Below are 25,448 nucleotides of genomic sequence, written 5' to 3'. Positions count from 1 at the left end.
AGCCCGGTCAAAATTTTTTAACCTTTTCTCCCAAAAGTGGCATCATTCACTGATTCTTCTCTAGATCTCTTATATAATTCGGTAACCGTTTCCCCAATGCCTACAGGCTGATTATATAGGGCCATGAGGTGGGCGTTTTAGCCCAAAAAGCCACCCCGTTTCTTGGCCAATCCCCCACGTGAGTACGTGCCATAGAAGCGGAACAACGACAACGACAACAGCCAGTGAATCGCTTCGAACTGTCGGTGCCCGCCGCACCTAGAAAAGAACCGGTGCTCCCCTCTGATAACGCCGTTTCGCCTAACTACCCCGCCCACTCGCGATTAGAGCCCCGAAATATGGCGTGTAGCGAGGGGTGGCTTCCGGGTCTAGTGTTTTTCTTTGTCGTGACCCTTCCCCGTGCCCACCTCGCTGACTCGAATCTGTCCGAACAGGCCCTACCGGCCCAGCCTGGCAACACCTCTGATGCAGACGTCGTGCCCAACGATGAGTACCGGCACCTAATGCACTTCGTTCAGGTAGGTTCAATTAGCCATCGTTCTCACCAACTATCGCTGAACTCACCCCATAGATGGAAATGGTCTAATTAGTGTCGCATCATGGTCGCCATAGGAGCAGTCATAGTTGCGTCACTACATAAGCTACGCTGAAGAGCACCGCCTCTTCGTGCACCCAGAAGCGTCTGGGGCAGTGGCGGCGGCCTCAAGGGGAGGGGGGGGGGGGCGAAGAGGGCGATCGCCCCCCCCCCCCCCCGAAAGAGGTCCTCAGCTTCCTTTTTTTTGTGTGTTTTTTTTTAAGCATTCCACTTTCGCGAGGTAAAATCCCACTTGTGCAAGATCGCAAACGTGTTGCGACCGTCAGAAATGCGGGCTCGAACCAACCGTTGCACCACCCAACGGGCGCCAAAAACCACTGTGTAGCTAGTTATTTGTGCGCAAGCGGGTTACTCCGCATACGCGCACACGCCTGCATGGTTATCACCTCCGCCGCAGAATTGGTGCAGGGATGGGAGTGGTTCTTTATTAGCCCCCCCCCAAAAAAAAAAAAACAATCTCTGGAACCGCTACTGGTCTGGGGCCATCTTGTTTGTGGATTGCAGTGTGGCTATCTCTCTCAGCGAAACCGCCGCTGTTTGTGACGGGCAGAGTGTGAACGGCTCCTCTAGCTTCCGCGCAGCCGAGAGAGAGAGAGAGGAGAGGCGCCCAGAAACAAAATGGCTGCGCCCATACGTAAACAAATATCGCATGGTGCCGAACGACCAATGAAAATCCCGGCGGCACATAACAATGAGAGAAAAGAGTGCCGATACTCTAAAAAAGCCTTTATTCAGTGCCGCTACTTGCACCCAACGGGACCGACCGCTTCCGCTCACTGACTAGCCAGAGTCACTGTTAATTATTGATAGTGACGCTCGCTGGTCAGTGAGCGGAAGCGGTTTGTCTGGTTGGGTAAAATCAAGACCGACTGTTTACTTGCCGTAGCGAAACACCAGCGAGGATTGCTGTACTGGATGGGAGCAGTCTGTCTTGGTTAGATAGATAGAAGCAATTTTATTGGAGTCGCCTGCAGAGCGACACCACCATTAAAAGGCGCCGCGACGCGGGCCCCTACGTCTTCTCAGCGGGTGGTCTTTACTTGACTACGGCGCGTGCTACTCCCGCGTTCGGTCGCCCTTGGGGCAACGCCCAGGCGATTTCGCTCGGCCTTTGTCTTTCAAGAGCCGCCGAGACCTGCTGGACGGCCCAGGTTTGGATTTCTTGATCATAGCACTTCATTTTTACCCAACCGGCCAATCCGCTTCCGCTCACTGACCAGCGAGCGTCACTATCAATAATTAACAGTGACTCTGGCTAGTCAGTGAGCGGAAGCGGTTCGACCGATTGCGTGAAATGAACTATCCCTGCTCCCATGGCCGCCATGATGCGACACTAGTAAGACCATTGCCCCCTTCGGGTTGTCAATCACCCAGCACCGAACTGACTCTGTGCAAATTGTGGTTAATTTACAAGAAAATGGCATTTATTTTTACCATGACCAGGGCCACAGCAATTTACGTTTCACACTTTTTAGCCCTGTTGCGTACCAGTTCTAGCTTAATAGGGTCTTATTTTTCATTGTTCACTTGCAAGAGTTTGCAAACACCGCTGTTACTTTCTAATCGTCACACGCATTTTAGATTGATCCGTTTCCATCGGTTTACCGGTGCTAATACGCTTATCGCGTGTTTCTCCAGGTCACAGACACACACATCAGTCTTTCCTACCCAGACCGTGCGTCCCAATTGAAGGAGTTCATTTCTGACGTCATTATGAAAGTCATCAAGCCACCAGTCGTCGTGATGACAGGTCAGTTTCCCAAACTTTTGTGACTGCACTGAGGAGTAAGAACCTTTCTCGTATTGAAAACGTTTCTGCCCAGGCCTAATATGCTGGGATACCTGCGTTACGCACCACCAAAGATAACGATGAACAAAAACACACAGCACACAAGCCAAGAGCTGTGCGGGGAATTGACATGCAGAGAACTTTGGTCATGGACCAGTTTAGGTGGAAATTCCCAAGGTGGAGCAAATTTCTGCGAGGGAAAAACTGATGTTCGCATAAAATGCAGCTGTACGGTTGTATAAATGAAAGATACACAGCGCACTCCACCTTGAGGCCTTGTTATGAACGGCTCGTTTAACACGTTTAGTTTCGGTTTCGGTTTCAGTTCCGGTGTCGGTGGTTCTACCACAAGGGTGCTTAACTCCATATGGGACGTGGAATAAGATCACTGCTTGGCTTGGCTTCGAGGCGCACCTGAGTCTACGTCTGTTTCCTTAGCCCTTCGGAATGCGATATGTTTTGTGTGTCGTGTTTTATATCAATGAGGATTGTGTCAGTTGCCTGTTTTGGGCGTGTGAATGTTATATATAGGCTTTGCTGGTTTTGTTCTTTTCTTCCCAAGAGAGGAAGAGGGTAGAGTCTCGGGTTTCGGTTTCGATGTCGGTGGTTCTACCACCGGCGGGCTAACCCCAAGGTATATATGGGGCGTTAGTCGGCATAAAATCACTTTGACTTGACTCTTCAACCCTCATCGCCCTTTGGGACCGTCGCCGACGCGACACTACAACTTGTCCCTCACACGGAGTTGTCAATCAGTTCTATTCCGCGCTACAAACGGTTAGCCCATTGGTTAGTTTAGTTGTAGAGCGACTTTCCGAGATGTGGGTGGTCGTCCGGGTTCAGATCCTGGACGAGGGTGAACTTTCCTTCTACTCTGAGACGCTCGGGAGGAAGCCGCACATCTTTCAATTTTCCGTAGTGTTGCATTTCAAGATAATGTCAAAAGTTCTCTCACAAGCACTTTGCCATGCTAGGGCCTCGACCGCCCACTTTCTGTGGGACTGTGTAGTGCGACCGAACGAGGCGGCAACCAGGATAGACCTACCACCGTGGATCCAAGTAGCAGTGCGCAGTCATGACGAGGACAATCAACTATCAGCCGTCCAGCAGGTCCTGGCGGCCCTCGAAAAGCAGCACCGGAGCGAAAGCTGCGGGACGACGCCCTCCCTTACGGGGCAGAGGCGTCCAACCGCGTAGCGAGTAGCGAAGGGGTGGTCCGAGTAGGGGTGACGTCGGGATCGACGAGTGGCTACGTCCGGGCGCAGTGAACACACTGTGTCTGTTGCAGGCATTCAACAAAGTCTTTTTCCTTCCTTCCTTCATAATCGACCTGGTTCATCGCAAAGTGAGATTCACGGGTACGAGAGCCTTAGCTACCGCTAACGCAAACAAGAAAAACACGCGCTAAGGTCGTCCTGATTCAGCGCAAGAGACAGTTTACGTGAGACGTACTTCTAAGCTATAGGTGCTGATCCAGAATCCCGGTTCAGTTTTGTTCCGGATAGCCTCATTGTTATGCACACTTGGGCCCCTTCACAACGTAGCCGTGTTATTCCAAATGCCTCGGAAAATCGCCTCTTGCGCTTTTTGTCCGCAGTTTCGGCTCGGGAGCTTGTAGGTTATGCCGAAATATTCTTACACAATTCCGGCCTCATTATTAAGCTTGTAGGTTACGCCGGGGCGTTCTTATACAGTTTCGGCTTGAACGCTAGCTATGTGATGCCCGGACATTCTTATTCTTACATTCGCATGGTAGCTGGAACCGTTTTGTGCTGCATGCTGTCGATGACTGCCACTCGTCATTCATGCGTCCACAACATGGTCTGGCAGGGACAGGATTAGAGATTTATATGCTACTGTGTTATCAGACTTGGTTAGAGTATTTAAGGTTAGGCAAAAGGAGAGAGAGAGGGAGATGAAAACTTTTATTGACACCACTGGCCTAAGCGGCCGCCATCGGGCCGCCACCACGGCTTGTGCTCGGGTGACCAGTGGGCGCTTGGAGTCTTCGTCGGGGGGAAGTTATGGTGCCGTGGGGGTCAGAGAAGCAGGCCCACATGTGGTGTTGCACTGTGGATTTAGCGCCACAATGTGGGCAGAGTGGAGAGGGGTAGGAGTGTGGGAGATTCAGGTCTGAGATTCCCTTTGGAACCATGATGAGGTCAGGCGATATCCGCAGTTCTTGTTCAATGAGGGATAGAGAAGAGGGAAGTGTAGACGCGCGTGTGTTGAAGCAGCGGCACACATTAAAGATTCCAAGGGGGTCAAAATGAGATCGTCAGAGCACTCCACTACGGCGACCCTCATTGCGCAGGCGTAGCTTCGGCGAGTTCAACCCCACAATCAATCAATCAATCAATCAATCAATCAATCAATCAATCAATCAATCAATCAATCAATCAATCAATCAATCAATCAATCAATCAATCAATCAATCAATCAATCAATCAATCAATCAATCAATCAATCAATCAATCAATCAATCAATCGCTCAACCTATAAAATAATGCGCCAATAAATAAATAAATCAAACAAACAATCAATCAGTCAATCAATCAATCAATAAAACAAACAATCAATCACTCAATGAATAAATGAATGAATAAATGAATGCATCCATCAATCAATCAATCGATCGCTCAGCCACCTTAATTGATGATACCCCTCTTAGCTGGCCTTTTCATCTCAGCAGGTTCTAGCTTTACTCACCAGTATCGTGAAGGCTACTGCATCGCACAACGCTTGTACACTTGACAGTGGCCGTATTTGTTCCAGGCGACATTGCGGACTCCTTGGGATCTGGGTTCCTCGGCACGGGACAAATCGTCGAGGAGTGGCAGCAGTACTGGAAAGCCGTCAACGAAACCGGCGTCACGCGCACGCTGGCCTGGCTCGACATGCGCGGTAATCACGGTACGTCATCAACGATTGCCACCGTGGATCGTATTGGCAGACGAAATGCGTCAGCGCTCCTCAGAAGGGCCTACTCCATGAAGAAAGAAAAAAAAAAGTGGAAGCCCTTCTCTTAACAGAAAGATTGTTAAACCGCGAAGCTTTCTTCCATGTAGCCCGATGAAAAGACCAAATTACAAACTGCTTCAGCCCTGTACAAATCTCGTCGGCTTCGTAACGCGAGGACGCAGGTTGGAGTCCGACCACGGGAACCGTCGCGTCATGTAATCTCGGTACTAAAACACCGGGAAACTTGTTCACGCCCTGCGCTAGAACGTAACGCGAGCTAAAAAACACCGGCACCCTCGTTTACGCCTCGCGCTATAACGCTTCGTGCTTCAAAGATACAAGACTTTTGCAGCAAAGCTGCATACCTCTACCCCCAAATGGTTTCATCTTCGTTGACAAAAACACCAAGGCGCCAAGAATACACTTATACACTGCATGCTTCGCCCTAGCGTCACTAATTAAAGGTTTACAGAGTATCGGCACTCTTTTCTCTCATTGTTATGTGCCGCCAGGATTTTCATTGGTCGGTCGGCACCACGTGATATTCGTTTACGTATGGGCGCAGCCATTTTGTTTCTGGGCGCCACTCCTCTCTCTCTCTCTCTCTCTCTCTCTGCTGCGCGGACGCTACAGCGGCCGATCGCACTCTGGCCGTCACAACCGGTGGCGGTTTCGTTGGGAGAGATGGCAACACTGCAAGCCAGAAACAAAATGGCCCCCAGACAATTCCGTGTGCACGAAGTGGCGGTACTCTTAAGCGTAGCTTATTTAGTGACGCTACTTCGCCCCTCCCCAGGTTTCACGTCAGTGGAGATCAGAATTCCGGGATTTTTTTTTTCTTGAGTTGCTTACGTGCCTTCGCTCATCATCTTCGTCATCATCACCATCGCTCTGTGAAGCTCATTGTGCAAGGTTGGCTTTCCTGCTGTGCGTTTTACTCGGACGAACGGCGCCAGCAGTGAGGCATAGAAAGGTTCACTTGAGAACTTGTTGATTAAGTGCAATGATGATGCTGCAAGATGGGTGCCTTCTTCACAGGTATCTGGGCGCTGTTTTGGCTCATATCTTCCTCTATGTCTCTCAACTAGCAGGAGCTGGTCGGTGAGATGGGAGCTGGAAAACAGCGTCTCCTATTGCTCTGGGGGAAGGGTAGGGGGCGTAGGGATGGTAAGCTTGGATTTCGCGGTCCGTCTAGGACGATGCGTCTCCTGGTTGTATCTCCAAGCGCTCACATTGGGCTTCAAACTGATAAGTGCACGGGGGTTCTTGTGCTTTGGACGTAGGAACGCGCTGAATTGCAGTTGTCTCAGTGTTGTTTCTTGCCTTTTCGTCAGCTATGGACGAGTAGCGGTAAATCACGTTTATGACGCGCTCATGAATACGGACACGTGAAATGCGAGAGCACACAATCCCCACTAGCAACTGGCTTATATTGCATTTCCGTACAACGACATTTATATAACAATAGCGCGCTGACGAGCTGTGTGCAGACCTTTACAAAACCACTTAATAGGCTATGTAGGGGTGGTATAAAACCATCTTCCCATCTTTAGCGGTTAACGATTTCATCGCCCACTCGCACTGCAACACGTTCTTCTTAGGTACGTCTAGTATTCGGGCAGGGTGCCTCCAAAGCTGTCGAGCAGATCACGCTTGTCGCCTTTCGAATGTTTTTGGCGTGCTGTCGTTTTGTTCCGCTTGGCTGTGCTCCAGCAACTGCCCATATCTCTGGAAGGGAAGAGCTTTCATCAGTTTTTGGGCACCCTCGACTCAACAAGCATAGAACGGCTCCGCTACCAAAAACCAATCTTCCACTGGGATTGACGCATGCCGTATACGTACCACCCAACTTCCGGTGACTTCACATTTTCTGACTCATAAAGCGTCGCACAGCCATCTGGCCTTAACGGTGCTCTGTCTACACTTGTTCAGTCATCTTTATAGCGCTACACGTTGCTAAGGTTATTAAGAGACCTTCCGCGGATGCTACAGCCGTCCGCGGCTGCCGTGTTTATCAGGTTTGCTTCGCAAGCGTGCACGTTATTGGTATCATTGTTACCGGGATGAAAGAGCCTTTTTATGAACCAAACTTGTACTATTTTGTCTTCCTGGCCCCTTAAAATTTATCTTCTCTGTCAACTGCTCGTTGTTCACTGCCACTTGTTCACCTTTTTCCGCGTGTGTGCGCGTGGGCCGTTATTTATACTATTAGGCTTGTAATAGGGAATCTTCATGTAGCCAGGAGTTCTGGCTACATATCTGACGCATAGCCCTCGGCTACTATGCGTGTGCAAGACAACGAATTTGAATTAGATTTTGGCTCAACTCTTTGAGCCTTCCTTGCATTGCGTTGAACCCCGCAGACTTTCTGCTCACTTTTTTAAATTCCTTCTTCCTGCGTCGGAAACCGTGGCTGCACTCGTCGGCCAATGTGCGAATGGTTGTCAATTTACCCCAAGTCGCACTGTGCGGTTTGCTTTGAGTGCACTAGAAACCTCGCGGTAACGACCACACCAGGCATCCCTACTTGGTACTTGCTATCCCTGCTCCCGTTAACATTTTCTAGCAGTAACATTGTGTTTTTAAAGCAAAGGTTTCTTAACCTTGTCGGCCAGGTTTAGAGGGGACTGCTGCTGCTGCTGCGGCTGTTTTCTGGCCGCGTGTGCCGCTGGTTTTATCTTACACCCGACAAGTATAGCTATAGCCTCCGCTTATCGGACGCCCCCCTCCCCTTCTCGCGGGCAGGTAAGCTGCACGCTGTGGTGGGGGGGGAGGGGGGGGGAAGGAGGGGGGGGGGCGGTGAAAGGGTCTCCTGGGGAAACCGCTGTCACGTTGTCTTGCTTGGAGCGGTGATGTCATCGCAACTTTGTACGTTTTTCCCTCACGTTCGCTATTCCTCGACGCACCCGCCACGGCTCACCGTCCTGAATAATCAGTAGCTACGACAAGCACAATACAGTCAAACCGCGTTGATACGTAGTCGGCCGGTTACGACATTTAGGTACGCAGTAAACGATGTACGGATTAACCGACCGCAAACACACTAGCGGAATGAAGAAAAAAAGCGCTTCTGAGGAAATTACTTCTGGAACTGGATTGGATAGATTCGACGGCGACAGTGAATTCGCACCCCTGCCGGACGCTTTTGTGGCATGCTTTTGTGCGCTGCTTTCGGCAACAGCTGCATGAGCCAGAAATGCGGAATGGTGGACGCGTGTTTTAACGTCACTATTGCTGGCGACTGTCGTCCGGCCGTAGCAGCTCGAACATCGAACGTCTGCGCACATTACATCTGGACGATTTTGTGCCTGCTCGTGTAGAATAAGAAAATAGTACGTACTAACCGTTTGGTTGGCAATGAACGGCTATGGCTTAAGCAGGAAGCCAATACATAGTGTTCAATGGGGGCTGGGTGAGAGAATCTTCGCAACTACATTTGCGCTGCAATTACACATAAAACGGGTACGCATTACCGAGGTTTGACTTTAATTAACGCTAAAAATGTCAGACGCCAGTTCATTTCAACTTTCAAGCCAGGTATGCAAGGATGAAAGCTTCGCGGTACGTGGATTCCCACCTCTGCATGGGATCGGTCATTCTCGTTGCTTGTTCATTGTGGCAAAAATGATGACATCAAGCGAATTTGCTTTTCAGATAATGGGAACCTTCAGTCACTAGAAAGCGAGCACAACTTTTACAGGTAAGGGTGTCATCTACGCAGAACGTAACTTCGGTAATTTCATCACTCGTGTGGTGATCAGTGCCACATCGGCACACTAATAACTATTTACCCTCGCATTAATCTGCACACGGCCTAACTTGTGAAGGGTTGCGGGATTGGCCTTCTTTGAGTAAAGGCCGTTATACATGGCGCGATTTTGCTTGCGAATTCGCAGATTCGGCGCCGCTCGTGCGGCCAAACGACCCTTTTTCGTTGCTGCGGCAAAGTGCCAAATGTTTGGAACGTTCCGGCAGCCACCCGCGAACGCCACTCGTGCGGCGAGAAGGGCCGGGCCTGAGGCCAATAGGAACACAGCTAGGTGAACGTCACGGTGGCATAACCATTTGCGTGCTTAGCAACCAGATGGCTCGGGCAACGTTGTTGAGTGCGGGCGCACCAAAACAAACGCACGTGCGTTCACAACACGATGTCGCACGCAGTATTCAACGAATGCTTAATAACCCAAGAAGAACCGTCCGGGGTAAACCAAAATGTCTTAGGCACGCACAACGAGCGAGCGCGGGGTTGCTTGCTACATTGGTCTGCTCTGCTAAGTGGGCGTATATTGACAAATAATTGGCGATTATTATATGAAACCGACAATAAACTCATATTTACTGCAAAAAAGCCTGAAACAACTTGCCCAGAAAGTAGAATAAAACTTTTTTTTTAAATAACAACAAGCCTTGCTTGTGGCAGTATTAATTCGGTCTGCAAACAATGGGAATCTGAAATGCGAAAACCGAGACGTTCGGAGGCCATGTAGACGAAATTTTCAGGAATTGCGAACTTCGCAAGTGCAAAACTTCGTTCCACCGAATTCGCAGACTAAAAACGCACCGTGTAGAACAGGCTTAATTCCAGGCGTGGAAAAACTGATGGTTGACCAGTGCGCCCTCTTGCAGGGTGTACTCTGTGCAAGGGCGGAAGTACAGGCATTCGTATTCGTACACCCACCAAGATGGCGGAGACCGTTACACGTTCATTGGCATCGACACGTGCAGGGATCCTGGCATCAAGCGACCCTACAACTATGTCGGCTACATGACCGAGGTAGGTTTTACCCCACTGTTGCAGGCGCTCGTGAGACTAAGTTGGTACAGTGAATGTTTGCGTAGCTTTCGAATTGCGGCCAAGTAAACAAAGAATTCGACGTACCAACTTCTCAATGCCCGCTGGAAAAGTTCGGATTTTTCCTCGCTCGTCCAACAATGGTTTCTCCGTCTGCTCTAACACGGCAACCGTGAGAGGAGGCAGGCACGTTACTTTGTGCGGCTCACAGTTTTCAGCGAGCGTAATTTGCCCAATTCGGCGGAATTGAAAACAAATTGCAAAGTGACATGGCGAAGCACCAGACGCACGGGTGCGTTCATGCCGGGCTCACTAGTTGTCCAATTGCTAAAGGTAAAAGAAGAAAATGCAGCACAAACAAACAATGAATGAATGAATGAATGAATGAATGAATGAATGAATGTGGGGCAAGCAACACCTTTCTCTGTTAACTTCGTGAGAATGGATGAATTGCTAACAAAGCCATTTTTGCTTTCCGCCCTTTCAACAGCAGAGGTACTTAAGCTTGAGCTTGGTCCAACGGCGTTAATTAAAATACAAAGAAAAAAAAATGACTGCGGCTTTGCTCAGCTAACCTTGGATATGCAAAGCAAAAGCTTGGCTTAGTCTGGTTGAATCTTGGTTTCCCTTTGTTAAACCCTAAGTATGTCCTTAACACGCGTTTGTTCCCTGGCTCACTCCGCTCTCTCCTTGCCCCTTAAAAGCTGTTGGGTGCCCGTGATTCTATGTAGTTCTGCGCTCCTCTTTGAAATAACGTCTCTGTAAACCAAGATAGAGCAGGAGAAAAGAATGCTCGAAATAATGAAAGGGCAAGATTAGGCCCGCATGAAAACTTTTAGGCAGCTGCAAGGTTTTCAGGTCACGGAATATGCATACGAACGGTAGTGCCGTGTTCAAACATCAGATACCAGCACCTTTGAGAACTTATTCCCACCAATTGATTTAGAATTTCTTTGTCGATATACTACTACACAAAACGCTAACTTTCTTATGAGCTAAGTAAAGTATATGCACTCTACAAAAATTCATTGGCTGTCCCTTTAAATGTAAACATCAGTCGTGACTTCGTCTACCGGTGCCACTAAAAAAGCGCCAATTGCATTCGCTACGCGTCAAGCTGCCCGTACATATTGCTGTCACGAGAATTCTAAGCGACACGTCAAACATAGCGGGGGCATAGTCGAAGGCTTCAGTGTTAAGTATAATAGCGAAGGGATACGTACCCACAGAATGCCACGTACCCTCCATGGAGCATTAGACATAAGCCTTGGGTGCACGCTCGGGCATTCACTTAGCATTTACCGAATCTTCCGAACAATTACAGTCAGCGCAAGTACCACGAGGTTCAACCACAAGGCGTTTTCGCACCAAGAAACATAACGCAGTGTTGCAAATCCACAGAGTAGCGCATAACCGCAGCGTTGCATTGCAGAGCGCCTTACAAGAATAATGTATGTGCCGTTTTAACATGATAATATGGGGTTGGGCTAGGCAATACATGTGACAAATTGTTGTTTAAATTGCCGTAATTAGGTCACGCGAGATTTTGATTGTGTCTTTAATTTTGGAATACAAAGAGATCCCGCTGATAAACAGTTTTGCTGACCCAACATGGACATTTATGTTCTTTCTTCAAGCGGTGAAACTAGAGAGGCCGAATCGTTCGAAGGCTCTTGGCAGTTTTCAAGAATCTGTTCTGTGCGGAACCTAAATACTACCCCACTGCCGGAGCGAACGGCCGAGTGTTAATTGTATGTCGTGGTATTTTGTATATTTTTCTGGGGGAACGCGCGTAAGTATGCACAACGTTTCGGCTGGACAGACCTCGTCATTATCATTACACTGCATTTTCTCTTTCCTTCCCGTACCTGCCGATGTTTTGCCATCATGATCTTGAATTGTTAACAGCATGATTAACAACAAAATCATGATCCACCCGCCGTGGTGGCTCAGTGGCTAAGGCGTTGTGCAGCTGAGCACGAGGTCGCGGATTCGATTCCCGGCCGCGGCGGCCGCTTTTCTGATGGAGGCGACAAGCAGAAACGCCCGTGTGTACGAGATTTCGGCGCACGTTAGACATTCCCAGGTGGTCGAAATTAATCCGGAGCACTCCACTAGGCGCGCCTCATCGCCTGTGTTGCGTTGGCGCGTTAAACCCTAGAATAAATAATAAAATCATGATCCACGACTAACAACAAAATCTCTCCTTTTTGCAACGACAATGTTGCGTAACCAATTGGTCATTGGCCTATTGGTTGAATATTGGTCATGAAGGGTAACAGAGTGGATCCCTAGAGAAGGCAAGCGTGGCCGGGGGCGGCAGAAAGTTAGATGGGCAGATGAGATCAAGAAGTTCACGGAAATGAATTGGTCGCAGTTAGCACAGGACCGGGATAACTGGAGATTAATGGCAGATGCCTTTGCCCTGCAGTGGGTGTAGATATGATGATGATGATGAATGTTGAATAGATGTTTCTTCTCCTCCCCTCCTGTTATAACCCTTGGCCTATTTCCTCGGTCAAAGCCTGTTTGTTGCTGTCACCGTCATGCGTGCCGCTTTTTTACGTGTTTTGGTTAAACATTTTTTATATTCGCGTGACCTCCATCCTCACTACTCCTCACAATGGTTCTGCCGGGCAGTTATCACCAGCGGCATTTACGAGAGATTAGCACCTTGTCCGCTTGACAGTCGGAATTTGTGGACCTTTTATGCATGCCTCCTCCAAAAGTTCAGCGCCTCTGCCCTGCAGCATCGCTCAGATCAGGGCAGCATCTGTACGCGGGTATGGATGGCTGCCAAACCGATGACGGGGAGGGAATACTATCAAGGCTTGTATAGTTTGCTGAGAAACTGTTTTGAGCACATCTGCATCGCATGTCTTCTGCAGGCCGTGATAAGCCACATCAAGCAAATTCGCGAGGAGACTCGTGGGAGCAACTTCACCATCTGGTTCGGCCACCACCCGACACGCAGCGTTATCTCGCGCCAAATTCACGAGCTTCTCAGGTGCGTGCGCGGGTATGCTGCGTGCATCTCTTCTGGCGTTTTTACCCAAATAAGAAACACCGTTAAAACTCAAGCCAAGCTCAGTTTGTGTCGAGCAGTAATTCCCTAGAGCACGCTTCCCCATGACATTGCTTGTAAAAACTTCATGTGACTCTGTAGGCGTTTTTAGCCAAATAATAAAACCGTTAAAACTCAAGACAAGCTCAGGTTGTCTCTGTGTCGAGCAGTAATTTCGGGAACACGCTTCCCCATGACATTTCTTGTAAAAACCTTACGGGACTACCTAGGCATCTTTACCCAATAATGAACGCCGTTAAAACTCGGGCCAAGCTCAGGTTGTCTCTGTGTCGAGCAGTAATTCTTTGGAACAGGCTTCCCCATGACATTGCTTGTAAAAACCTCGTGTGACTCTGTAGGTGTTTTTACTCAAATAATAAACACCGTTAAAACTCAAGCCAAGCTCAGATTGTCTCTGTGTCGAGCAGAAATTCTCTGGAACAGGCTTCCCCATGACATTGCTTGTAAAAACCTCATGTGACTCCGTAGGAGTTTTTACTCAAATAATAAACACAATTAAAACTCAAGCCAAGCTCAGGTTGTCTCTGGGTCGAGCAGTAATTCTCTGGAACAGGCTTCCCCATGACATTGCTCGTAAAAACCTCATGTGACTCCGTAGGAGTTTTTACCCAAATAATAAACACCGTTAAAACTCAAGCCAAGCTCAGGTTGTCGCTGGGTCGAGCAGTAATTCTCTGGAACACACTTCCCCATGACATTGCTTGTAAAAACCTCATGTGACTCCGTAGGAGTTTTTACTCAAATAATAAACATAATTAAAACTCAAGCCAAGCTCAGGTTGTCTCTGTGTCGAGCAGTAATTCTCTGGAACACGCTTCCCCATGACATTGCTTGTAAAAACCTCATGTGACTCCGTAGGAGTTTTTACTCAAATAATAAACAATTAAAACTCAAGCCAAGCTCAGGTTGTCTCTGGGTCGAGCAGTAATTCTGTGGAACACGCTTCCCCATGACATTGCTTGTAAAAACCTCATGTGACTCCGTAGGAGTTTTTACTCAAATAATAAACACAATTAAAACTCAAGCCAAGCTCAGGTTGTCTCTGGGTCGAGCAGTAATTCTCTGAAACACGCTTCCCCATGACATTGCTTGTAAAAACCTCATGTGACTCCGTAGGAGTTTTTACTCAAATAATAAACACAATTAAAACTCAAGCCAAGCTCAGGTTGTCTCTGGGTAGAGCAGTAATTCTCTGGAACAGGCTTCCCCATGACATTGCTTGTAAAAACCTTATGGGGCTCAGTGCATTCCTGAACATGTTCCCGAGCCCAGTCCAATCGTGTAGGCAGATTGGGCGAGGCTCGAGAACATGTGGGCAAGATAGCTAGCTATCTTGCCCATCGACTTGGTCACTAACGTGCTAGCTGCCTTGCTTTGTGCATACTTCCTCGGGGAGCAGAATGGCACGTCATATTTCCACGAGCCGCCGATCTGCCGATTTTATATCGCAATAGCCTGCCTTTAGTGTTGACCCCAAAAATAAATTCTATTTCTACGCATGTAGCCGCTCATCACACTAGTTGCCGCTGCCACCGGAGTGTCGGCTTGTATATATGTGAGACGAGCGGCTTTCAAGCTCAAATATCGAACTCAAGGTGGAATGTGAACGCATACGAATATAAGACAGCGGATGACGAGTGTAGTGCATACGAAGGGTGCAGGAAGAGTGCGGTAGGAAGGGGTGGGGAAGTGCCCCATTTGCAACCCCCTGCCGACACACATGGCCACATGCAGTCCGAAGCCCTCCGGTGTGCTACACGGTAAACGTTTTTACGCTGTTATCACCGAAAAAATAGCTGCTGTATAAGTGGAATAAGGGTGTTGGGAAGTAATTATAAGCCTTTATACTTAGGTTCCCACACGCTAACTTGTACACTTGCGCCCTTTTTGTGTGGCAAATTCGGTGTTGATCGACCGCAACACCTTCGACTTTTGTATTGTGTGGAAAGGGTGTGAAATATGTGTTCAGGTGCAAACAGAAACCAGCGGAGCTGGGGACGATCTAGTTTCTTCTGTTGTTGTACATTTTGATAGGTTTTGCTAGGCTTTGTTAAATTTTGTTTGGTTTTGCCATGTTTTTGCTAGGCTAGGCTGAGAGCTGAGTGGTGAGTCCAAGTAAAGTCGCATTTTACAAGGCTGTTCTTGGGTGTCCCCTGCTCTGACAGCGCATCCAAGGGAGAATTAAGTTAGGTCGACCGCAGCTCCGCCGTTTCTCCAGCTTTACACACCTAGTGCAAGCTGTGCCAAATTCTTTGCGTTTTAGTAGCCCCGAATCACTATCACCGGGTGCGCACACGCATGCGCCCCTTCTTCTCAAACTCCAGCAGGCGCGAACGCCAAGTTCAATGTTATACCTATCTGCGGTGTTGCACCGTTTACAGGAGGCGCAGTTTTTTTCTTGGCATTTTTCTGCGAACGCCACCGAACCAAGCTCAAGCTTAAACAGTTCCACTGGTAATAAATTATGCCAATTCATATTGTTATAAACACCGTGAGGTACAAAACATCCCTCCGATCGTAGAAAATTTTCGAATCTACCCTGTAAACGGTTAGAAAATACCTCCAAGGTTGGAGGTGTTTTACACCCTTTTTCCTAGTTTCCGACGCCCTAATTTGTAGCTTTCCACCAATTTTGTGAAAGGGTGTTCAAATAATGAGCAACTCTTCTTGTTGGGTGTTGAAAGCTTATGAATAGGTGATTGGTGTTTAATAAAATTTCGTAAGTTATTGAACATAATAACCACCTCACGATTAAAAACTTATTCCAAATTCGCATGCTCACTTGTATATGCTAACAGTGAAATATAGTTGCAAAATCGGCGCTAAAATGGCTCATTTTCGCGGCAAGCCCACCGACTCGGTCGGAGAACTTTCCTCTGCTGCGAGAAGAGCTGATGCATTCCTAAAGTAAGCAAGTATGTACGCGTTAGTTTTCTTGCTCAATTCATTTGCGGTCCAAGTGAGACTTGTGCGTGTTGAATGTGTGTATGTCATGCTGCGTGTTCAGCCGGTCCACATTGTCATTCCTAGCTGCGCTGCCCACACCCTTATTGCAGGGTGGTAGGCACGTTTACACCCTTATTTTAGGGCGTTCACAGGCACCCTTTTATTATCTGTACTCTTTTTTTTACTCCAAAACACCTTTTAAAAGTGTGTGGCACCGGACCTGTTTCTACAACCTTTTTGGCCAAAAAGGGTGTAAAATAGTTTAGCGTGGAAGCTTGGTAGCTTGATTGTCCTTCAATATTTACTTAAGATTTTGGTTTTTTCGGTACTTATAATTTGTGGCTACTTTGAAGGAATATTTAATTATGCGAACGAAAGACCGCAGATATCAAGGCACTATTGTCGCGCTTAAAAGCCGGGATGCTTGATCTGAGGTTGTAGAAATGTGTGTCCAGGCATTATTAATTGTTTCGAGCGGCTCTGACGTGTGTTTACGCCGTTAAAGGTTATGCCTAGGCTGAAAAAAAAGTGTCTAGTTTGCTGCTCTGTATGTTCAAGGTGCGAACAAAATTGTGTTCAGGCAGTGAAAGTTCGGGTTCAGCCTGATAAAAAAGTGAAGGAAGTTCAGACTAGCGCGTAAGACTTGAAGGTCGCGAAGCTGTACGCAACCTTCACGGGCACCGCGAAGGTGTACAGGGTGTTGCGACGATAATTTTTCCTCAGCGAACCGCCGCTCTGTTCGCGCTCAAACTTGCCACGAAGGTCGCAATTTGTGGTCTATTTTGTTTGATACTGTGGGGGCCAAGCCCCACATAACGGGGCGAGAAGGCGCTAGCGACGTCGCCCTCCTTGGTGGGGCGAGGGCGATCCTCGCGCGCTTCCCTCCTCTCCCTACGAGGCGACGGGGGATGCGCGCAGGAGACTGCCCGGGAGAGACCGCCCTTGGGACGCGCAGTGATCGCACGGTACGTAAATGCCCTTCGGCCACTTCTGGCCGTTTCTTGCATTGGCCGTTGTTTCCCACTTCCGTGGGTCACGGCACCCACCGTGTCGATTAGCGCATGCCTCGATTTGCGTCAGTGCGTTTATCTAGGATGCCCGGCGAGTCTCCGCGGGCATATTCCACTCATGGTGGGTTGCCCCCGCGTCCGCGATGTGACGGCTTGCGCCGTCTGAGGTCAGCGGACGAGCGCCGATGCCGCCCGATCGAGTCCAGCGGCTTGAAATGTGTAGCGGCCACAGAGAGCCCCCTTCCCCTACGTCAGCGAGCGTTGCGGCCGGCCAACGCCGGCGGACGCTAACTGCTGCCCGACTACGGGCTGGGCACACGCTGACGGCTGTATGCCCCAGGGGCTAGGTGCTTAGTGCAGTGTAGTGTTTGTATCGTGGTTTCCCGCGTAATAAACCCCTGTACTATGAAATGTCTCGCTTCCATGTGAAGTGACTGACAACGTACACTCGCGGCGAGAGTCGTGGCTCGCTCTCGAACCCGTCGTGGGCAGAGTCTCTCGGCAGGGCAGTTCGGTGCTGCGCGAGAGCAGTGAGGATAACGACGGCGCGTTATTCTATTATTCTGTTCTATTATTCCTTAATGACAAGGATTAAGTAAGGATAGGATGATGCCCACAATACCGGGAGCAACGATGGTAATCACCTGCACCATTGCTGTATTGTAGTACTGCACCATTGTAGTACTGCACCATTGTAGTACTGCACCATTGTTGCTATAAGGGTGACCTTCCTTTGTTTTTTGGGAGTGATAATAATTGGACATCACCTCGGAGGGGCGCGAGCTAGGACGTGTCTTTCTCGTTACGAACAAGTGTTGCCACGATTACGGCGAACGCTTGAGCTTTTTTTTTTTGGCCAATCTTGGCCGATCTTCCTAAGTGGATATGCTCGGCATTTTCTCGCTATTCTTAAAGGAGCCATGAAGAGACAATACAATTTCGCTTAATTTGAAAGAACTAGGATTCAGTATCTCACTCAGCTCCATTACAGCCCCAAAAGATGTTTTTTCAACGAAAAAAAAAAGCAAGAAGTACTTAAAAACTTTCAAATTTTGCGCCACAGTGACGTTATGAGCAAGAATGACGTCATACTGGCCAACAATAAAACATAATTTCCAGTGCGTTAACTGCGCGTTAGCATTCACGTGGTGCGGTCAAATGGAACTAGAGGCCCCATTACAGACGTCCAGTCATGTGTCGTCGCGACAGGCCAGTTAGGCGGCCGCCAATCGCACAAACAAGGTTCCGTGACGTCATAGAAAAGTTGCGGGAAATTGGCTATGGGGTCGCGACTGCTTCACACGTTTTCTTTCATATCTCCGTTATTTGTTCGAAGATTGCAATGATATTGGTATCATTGTTATCGGGACTAAGCAGTCTTTCTAAAAAACCCAACTTGTATTTTGTCTTCATGGCTCCTTTAAGGGCGGACACGAAAAATTTTGATTCGTGAAACAGCTTCGCAGTTAAAAGATGCCTGTATTTTCAGGTTTGGAGGTCCGTATCTGTGCGGCCACTACCACACTACCTTGGAGATGTACCCTCTCGGCGTTTACCTCCTCCAGAAGACAGGTTTCCTCGAACTCGTGCTCGCCGACTGGAAGTATAGTCGCGTGTAAGTGTGGCCTCCTATAATTGACTTCCCACCCCCTCACGCCATCTCTGTCTACATTTAGGCGTTTTCCCAATCGCCCAATTGGTTCGCCGTCCATTTTCATTCGTGTGAGCATGTTCGAGGCCCGATATTGGGGCTTGTTTAAATGCTACAACCTTTGCCGATTTCAGTGGATGGTTTCGTGTTGTCAAAAGAAAAATACAGAATTGTGCGCCACAAGTCGTTATTGGCGATTTGGAGCAAAACTTAACAAATCGCGTCAGAGAAAATGTGCCATTTCGAAGAGTGGCGGTGGTGCTTAATATATCTTGAGGGAAGGTATAGGGAACAGGCAGCTGGACGGGTGGCGCCACCACTCGGCACTGGCCCCGTTACAGGAACGGCGCTACGCATTGGATTACGCAGCCTTCTGTTGTTTTTGTCGTGTTTGCTTCGGTGCTTTTAAGGCTTAGGTGGCGTTGTGAGGGGATGTGTGCAGTGAAACGAAGCAAAGACAGATTTTTTAGGTCCTTAGATGCACTAACGGCTAAACTCGTGGGACGCTTCTAAGTTTGGGTATGGGCCTCATTCATACGGGCGCTTTTTGTGGCGCTGTACGCGCCTTGTCAATACATTTATCGTTATGAGAATACATATGCATCATTGAAAAAAAAAAACGGAACAAATATTACACAATTTAGATAGTGACAGCAATATTAGCCAAATCTGACAATCACCGTACGTAGCAGGAAAAGAACAAAAATATAATATATTGAAAATGAATTAATAAATGACAATTCTACGTAATCATGCGCTTTTATGTGCATCTGCAGACAAAGAGAAGAGAACTGGAAACCGGCTGGTGATATCAACGCGCATTCCCATCCCGCGCTCTCACGGGGTTAGCTGTATGGATTGAGGAATTAATGCCTCCTAGAAGATGCGCGCCCGGGGAAACATAAAAACCGCATTAAAAGTTTTACGCAAGATTAGACAACTCTCAAATTTCGGCGTTTGTTTTATAGCGGTTTCCTTTGTTTGTTCCAACAACTAGTTACAGCAGTTTAAGTGCAGCGCAAGCGATGAAGTTTCTGTTTATTCAAGGGTAGGCGGGAGCAAGCTTGTTGTGAAACGCGACCGCAACATCCAGTTGTGAAATTTAGGGCAGGTTTTCGGCCCACTCCCGTCCCTCGTCGTTCGACCACACAGTGATTGTTTTTTGAAAAACATCATTAACCAACTAGCCAGTACAGAAGTCTTATCACAGGCATGAAGGAATGCTTTTCCACGTCAAACAATATATTTCTACTGTCATGCGGTATTTATTCTAGAGACAATTCCAGATGGCTGTTTGTAAATGCATTTTTGAGAAATGAACCACCGCGTTTCTACCGCAAATAAGGAGGTTACATAGCGTTGTCCCTCAGCCTTTTTCTTTTGGGGAAAATCTTAGAAGCTGTCCACAAACTTTGTGTTTTGCTCGTGCACGACGCCGTTTCTTCATTAACTGCCAAAGGCCAGCGCCAAAGCATTCGTGGATTGCCTGCCCGCGCCGGCTATGCAGGAGCATTTAGTTGCAATGTCTCGATGCGCCAAACTGCACGCATGCGACAATACTGCATGAAAAATTTGCACGAAAGAACGGACTTGCGCTTCCAGCTCGACTTCCACCTTGGCGCATTGAGCGGCGTCTGCAATTTGGAATTACTGAGTATGGGCGTAAATCGTACAAATGTTATGTCTCGTAAAGGTCTCCTGCACCCTAAAAATTTACCGATCTGAAAAATTACGCCCACCTCCCCCTCGCGGGAACCCTGGTGTGATGCGACGCATCTCGGGGGTTCCATTGGCGTACCATTCACTAAAGGAACCGTCGCATGAAGATGTCGTCGACTGAGAGAGAGAGCAAGCGAGAGTGAGCGAGAGCGAGTGAGAGTGAGCGAGAGCACCGCTGACGACCGTCGACTGAGTGCGCCGGAGCGCGGCACTCCGCTTAAATGCGCAGCGCCCGTCGGAGCGAGAGCACACCGCGCCGCGCCACAGATGTTTGGGTGAGAGCAGTCGCTATCGGAGGAGAGGTGGAGAGGCGCAGCTGTGCGGACGCCGCGGACGCGGACGCCGTCACGCAGGAAGGACATAGGGGCGAGCATGAGATGCGTGTCATAGTCATTGTGGTTATTTAGGCTCTACAAGCCGCACCACAGCAGAACTACAGAAAGCCATGAAGTACGCCGCGCTGATCGCCACTGGCGTTCCACTGACGAGCGGTTCGCCACGGGCGGCGCTGTTCGCTGAAGCGGCGGGGCGCCACACTACAGCCGTCCGGTCCGTATAGGTGATATTCATTGGCGCTGCCCGCGTGCCGGCAACATTGCGTTTGCACCGACAGGTGCCGACCAAGGAGGTTATACAACCTCCTTGGTGCCGACGTGCCGGATCCGGGCGTCCCCGTTTATAAGGCGACATCGTACGGGCCGTGTGCAGCGCAGGACGCCGCGACTCCGCCATGTCTGTCGGGCTATCGGCGACGCAATTTGTTTTAACGTACACGCCGTGTTCGTGTGATTCCATAACGTAGGGGTTGTCACGTTGACATTGGCTACGCGAAAAAAGAGACTGTTCCGATAATCGGTGCGACAGCATCATCAACCAATCTCTGCGTGCACTTACGAGCGAGTACAATTCGGTCGTGGCACCGAGGCTCCAAAGTAAGCGCTTAGTAGAGTACAGTTAAACGGCAGAGTAGGTGCTGGCAGCAGGAGCAGCAGCAGTATGCTGTCCCAATCTGTGCCACAGCCTACTCAAAAACATTACTACGACGACAACTACTGTTTATCACAGCGTCCTAGGCTACCTAACATAAGACACAAATGGAGTCGTCGGCACAGGTGAGCTGATTGCCAGCCGACGTTTCGATATCGGCTACAGATAAGCTGACTGCCAGCCGTTGAGCCGCCGCGTCCTGATTTCCAACGGGATCACTTCTTCCTTCTCCCGTCCTCGTTAGCACTTTCCGTTTCAGGAGACTCAAATTAACGACGTACAGGTTCTACTTGCGACAACCTTCTTGAGCACGAATGGTAGTTGGTATGTAGAACACAGTTTTCAAAACGAGAACTTGCTTTGTGCGCTCTGCTGAAGATAGATTTCGGCTGTGTGTGTACACGACGTTTTCTACTGAGTTGTGTTGCGCATATCGGCATTTCTTCCCCCGCGCCATGTTCCCATGTGAGACTTTTTTACGTTATCTTCTCTTTCTGTTTACTGACACAACGCCGCCTGCATAAACATTGCCTGACGCGTCGCCCGCTTTCCAATGGGAAGGGTAGGGACGCTTAGTTCAACCGCTATGTGGAGCGCGCCGGCGTACGCCCCCTTACGTCACTGCTCGCGAGTCGCGAACACTGCACCCACTTCTACAGCGTGTGTCTGTCAGCTTGCCTCGAAGGCGTCGGAGCGCCGTCTGGGGAACGCTAGACAAACTCAAAAATTTTGCATAGTTTCCGAGAAGCGGCGCTGGCTGGCGGACATGAAAGCACGCAGGAAGGCTCCGGAGCGGAAAAGGGTAGGAGAGAGCAACAGGAGAGTGGGCGTTTGGCCATTTTTTGCTCACGCGTTAGACAATGTTTATACAGGCGGCGTTGACTGACATATAACGCGTTATTTGTTGTTCTGGTTTTTGTTCATTCGAAATTTGATGTTATCTTACAATTCTGTCGCGACACTCACCCTTTGTTACCCCCCTTACACAATGACCTGCAATAGGGGCCTGTAAGGTATTTTTAAATAAATAAATTCAATGCGCGGCAAATGGAACGCGAACACGAAAATATGAGTCAGAACACGCAAAATTGAAAAAACCTTTTCGTTGAGGTCTAATAATGGCGGCGTGCTATTGGTATTTTCGGAAAGCCACATTTCCGGACCTTGCTTCTGTAACCAAGCCACGCGCCATATTTGCATGTTCGCCTTTCATTTGCCTCGTATTGTACGTCCGAAATTATGCCGTCTTGTTCTGTTTTAAAGCAAGATGTGTCAGCGCAGTTGCGTACAGACGAGTATTATGGGGGCACAGAAGTTGCCCTTCTTATGAAGGCCCCAAATTCTTAGGTAATTAAGCCTGTCTTGAGTCCTTTTGTGCCTCTTCATGTCTCCCTGCGTGTTTCTTCTATTTTCTTCGCGTCACATATCATTGCCCGAAATCTCCGTCAGCCGTCGTGACACCAGGGAAATCTATTTGCGATACGAACGAGCCAATTCAGAGTCCATTCACAAATTGGGTAACGATAGAGTTTGGGCTACAAGATGCTAAAAATTGTGACCGTTCTCGTTTAAAGGGGCCCTGCAGCACTTACCATTGACTGCCTAGAATGTATTTTGGGGTAAAGTATATTGTCTCAGCAATAACCTTCCGAAAGAATTATGAAAATCCGTTCACTATCACCGAAACTACCCGCGATGAGAAATCACGCATACTTATTCCCTCTCAACTCGATCGCGGACAACGCGACGAAAGCTGCGCGCTCCCTCCCGTAGAGGGGGGCGGCTAGTGGCGTTCTCTGGGCGGCCTTCGATATATCACAGGCCGCGAAGATTTCTCCTTTTCTCCGCGACGTGGAGGGGTCTATTACTGGTCTAGTGCCACAAAAAAGCATGCATGACTGCCTGCTCGCAAGCGTGCGCTCGGGCTGGTAGGGCGTTTTTGAAGCAATAAACGTTTGTTGTAGAGTGGTATGGTTTAAAGTGGAGTAGTGAGTTTGGCACTCAAACTACGCGCGCACTCAAAACACAAAACAAACCCCAAAACTGTATACAGGATCAGACATGGAAGAGGTTGGTACACAGCGCCGACGACGGCGGATCTTACAGGAAAAGCGAGAAATAGGTCGCGAAGTTGACCAGCAACAGCCAACAGAACAGCCACGGCCTCAATGACGTCGTTTGGGCCATGCCAGGGGTGCATAATGAGGAAAATTGAAGACACGCGGTTGGTTTTACCGCGTCTTTCGCTGATATTTGCACTCTCACCGCTTCGCGTGCACGTGTTATATTTGGCTCAGGTATTCCTGGAAGTGTAATCTAAAGCTCTTGCAGGTTTACTTGCGCTGCTCAAAAAGTGTTGCAGGGTCCCCTTAACATACAGGTGACTGCTTATTCGTCCAGGTTCCGGGTTGCGGCGGTCGATCACGGCCTCTTCAGCTTCGTAGACGTTCGCTACCGTGAGTGGCCCATTATCCTGGTGACAAACCCGAAGAGCGTCGTGTCATACATTCCCTCCGTGGAGCCACTGAGCCGCATCTCTCGTTCCACACACATCAGGTACGAAAAATGGTCGTCGAGTTGCGCCGTGTGCAAGCGGGAAGCTGCCAAACCAAACCACAACTGCCAAACCACTTTTCACATCGAGGCTTCATGCAGAACGTTTGTCGGTCGGTGTGCGTAAACCAGCGACTAAAACTACTAATGGTATTTCTTGCAACAAAGTAAATCATACCCATGCGTGGTGACTACCCACATTTAAAGCGAAGCTTTCTACGTCCCACTAATTTAAAGCGAAGCTTTCTACGTCCCACTAATGGCGTCCGTGCGCACCACAAAACGAACTGCAGGAATGACAACTTTCTCTAACAATGATGATGATCGTGGCGATAGTGAAGAAAAAACGCTTCCGTTGTCGGAATTGAACCTGGCTTCCTCACGTTTGGAAGCAGACGTCTATCCTATGGTGCCATTCCGACATGGTTGAAGCAGTTTAGATTTTGAGAAGGGTGCATGGACGTGAAAAATTGGACAAAAAGATCATGCACCCCTTTGGACCAAGTTACAAGAAGCACTCGGTGTGTGCGTGGTGTATCTGCAATGTACTAGAAAGAACAAAAAAAAAACGACGCAGAACAAGAAAAACATAACACACAAACAAGACCACTGGATTACGATGTGGGGTTGCCTGTTGGGTCGTGTTTGCTGCTCTTCAAAACGCGGAACCTCCATTCGAGTGATGTTAGTTCCAGCAAGAGATTAGTTTGGTGATGCGCTTAAGCTTAATTCAGGAGCCCCTGCTACACTCTTAATCTGGTTCCATATAAGTTCCAGTTAAAAACGGTGATCCATATATTTTATGTGGATCCGAACGAAAGAATAACTGGAACGAGGCATATAAGTGGATCTTATCTGGAACCGTCAGCTTGTTTTCTTTATGTTCGTGGTTTTTATCTGGAACCGAAGAAATGGGGTCATGCGATGTCGGCGGTTCCGGTTACTGTTCCACTTATGTCCCAGTAAACGGTTGGGGAGAGTGCGTTTGTATATTTTTTGCTCGTGTCTTGTTCCACATAACTCGTGCACGGCAGTGAAGTATACGCTCTTTCATGCATCAACTGGAACAATGAACCGCATGTATATTAGGTGCTTCTTGACCCAAGATGCACGTGCGCGTTTAATATACACGCGCACACCGCACATAAAATATAATGAACTTCGCCGACATCTATGAAACTGCCTTGCAGCAGTTAACTTTCATAATACGGCTAAGCTGTAGTTTTAGTGATGTCCTTTGACAGAAAACGAAATCCCACTTTTTTGTCAACTCCGTACAAAGCATTAAAAATGTCGAGAGGAGGATATCTTAGGCAAAAGAAAAAATTGCAGGAACCCATTTCCATGTGTTCTGAGACAC

At 48.6% G+C, this 25,448-nt stretch overlaps 1 protein-coding gene across 1 annotated transcript in view; it reads left to right on the top strand.

Annotated features, from left to right (window-relative positions):
* The first annotated feature begins 338 nt into the window (after positions 1 to 338).
* The window catches only part of LOC144141561 (transmembrane protein 62-like), a 56,808-nt gene continuing 31,698 nt past the window's right edge, over positions 339 to 25,448 (top strand). The window contains exons 1-8 of the mRNA XM_077673105.1: positions 339 to 518; positions 2,234 to 2,345; positions 5,160 to 5,297; positions 9,000 to 9,045; positions 9,972 to 10,119; positions 13,026 to 13,144; positions 18,668 to 18,793; positions 23,936 to 24,091. Coding sequence (XP_077529231.1) covers positions 339 to 518; positions 2,234 to 2,345; positions 5,160 to 5,297; positions 9,000 to 9,045; positions 9,972 to 10,119; positions 13,026 to 13,144; positions 18,668 to 18,793; positions 23,936 to 24,091 — 1,025 coding nt within the window. The remainder of the gene's footprint in view (positions 519 to 2,233; positions 2,346 to 5,159; positions 5,298 to 8,999; positions 9,046 to 9,971; positions 10,120 to 13,025; positions 13,145 to 18,667; positions 18,794 to 23,935; positions 24,092 to 25,448) is intronic.

This window comes from Haemaphysalis longicornis, unplaced genomic scaffold (genome assembly GCF_048455015.1).
Source record: "Haemaphysalis longicornis isolate Haplotype H1 unplaced genomic scaffold, Haemaphysalis longicornis Haplotype H1 scaffold_6, whole genome shotgun sequence".
NCBI lineage: Eukaryota > Metazoa > Arthropoda > Arachnida > Ixodida > Ixodidae > Haemaphysalis > Haemaphysalis longicornis.
This window is presented reverse-complemented; position numbering and strand designations above follow the sequence as displayed.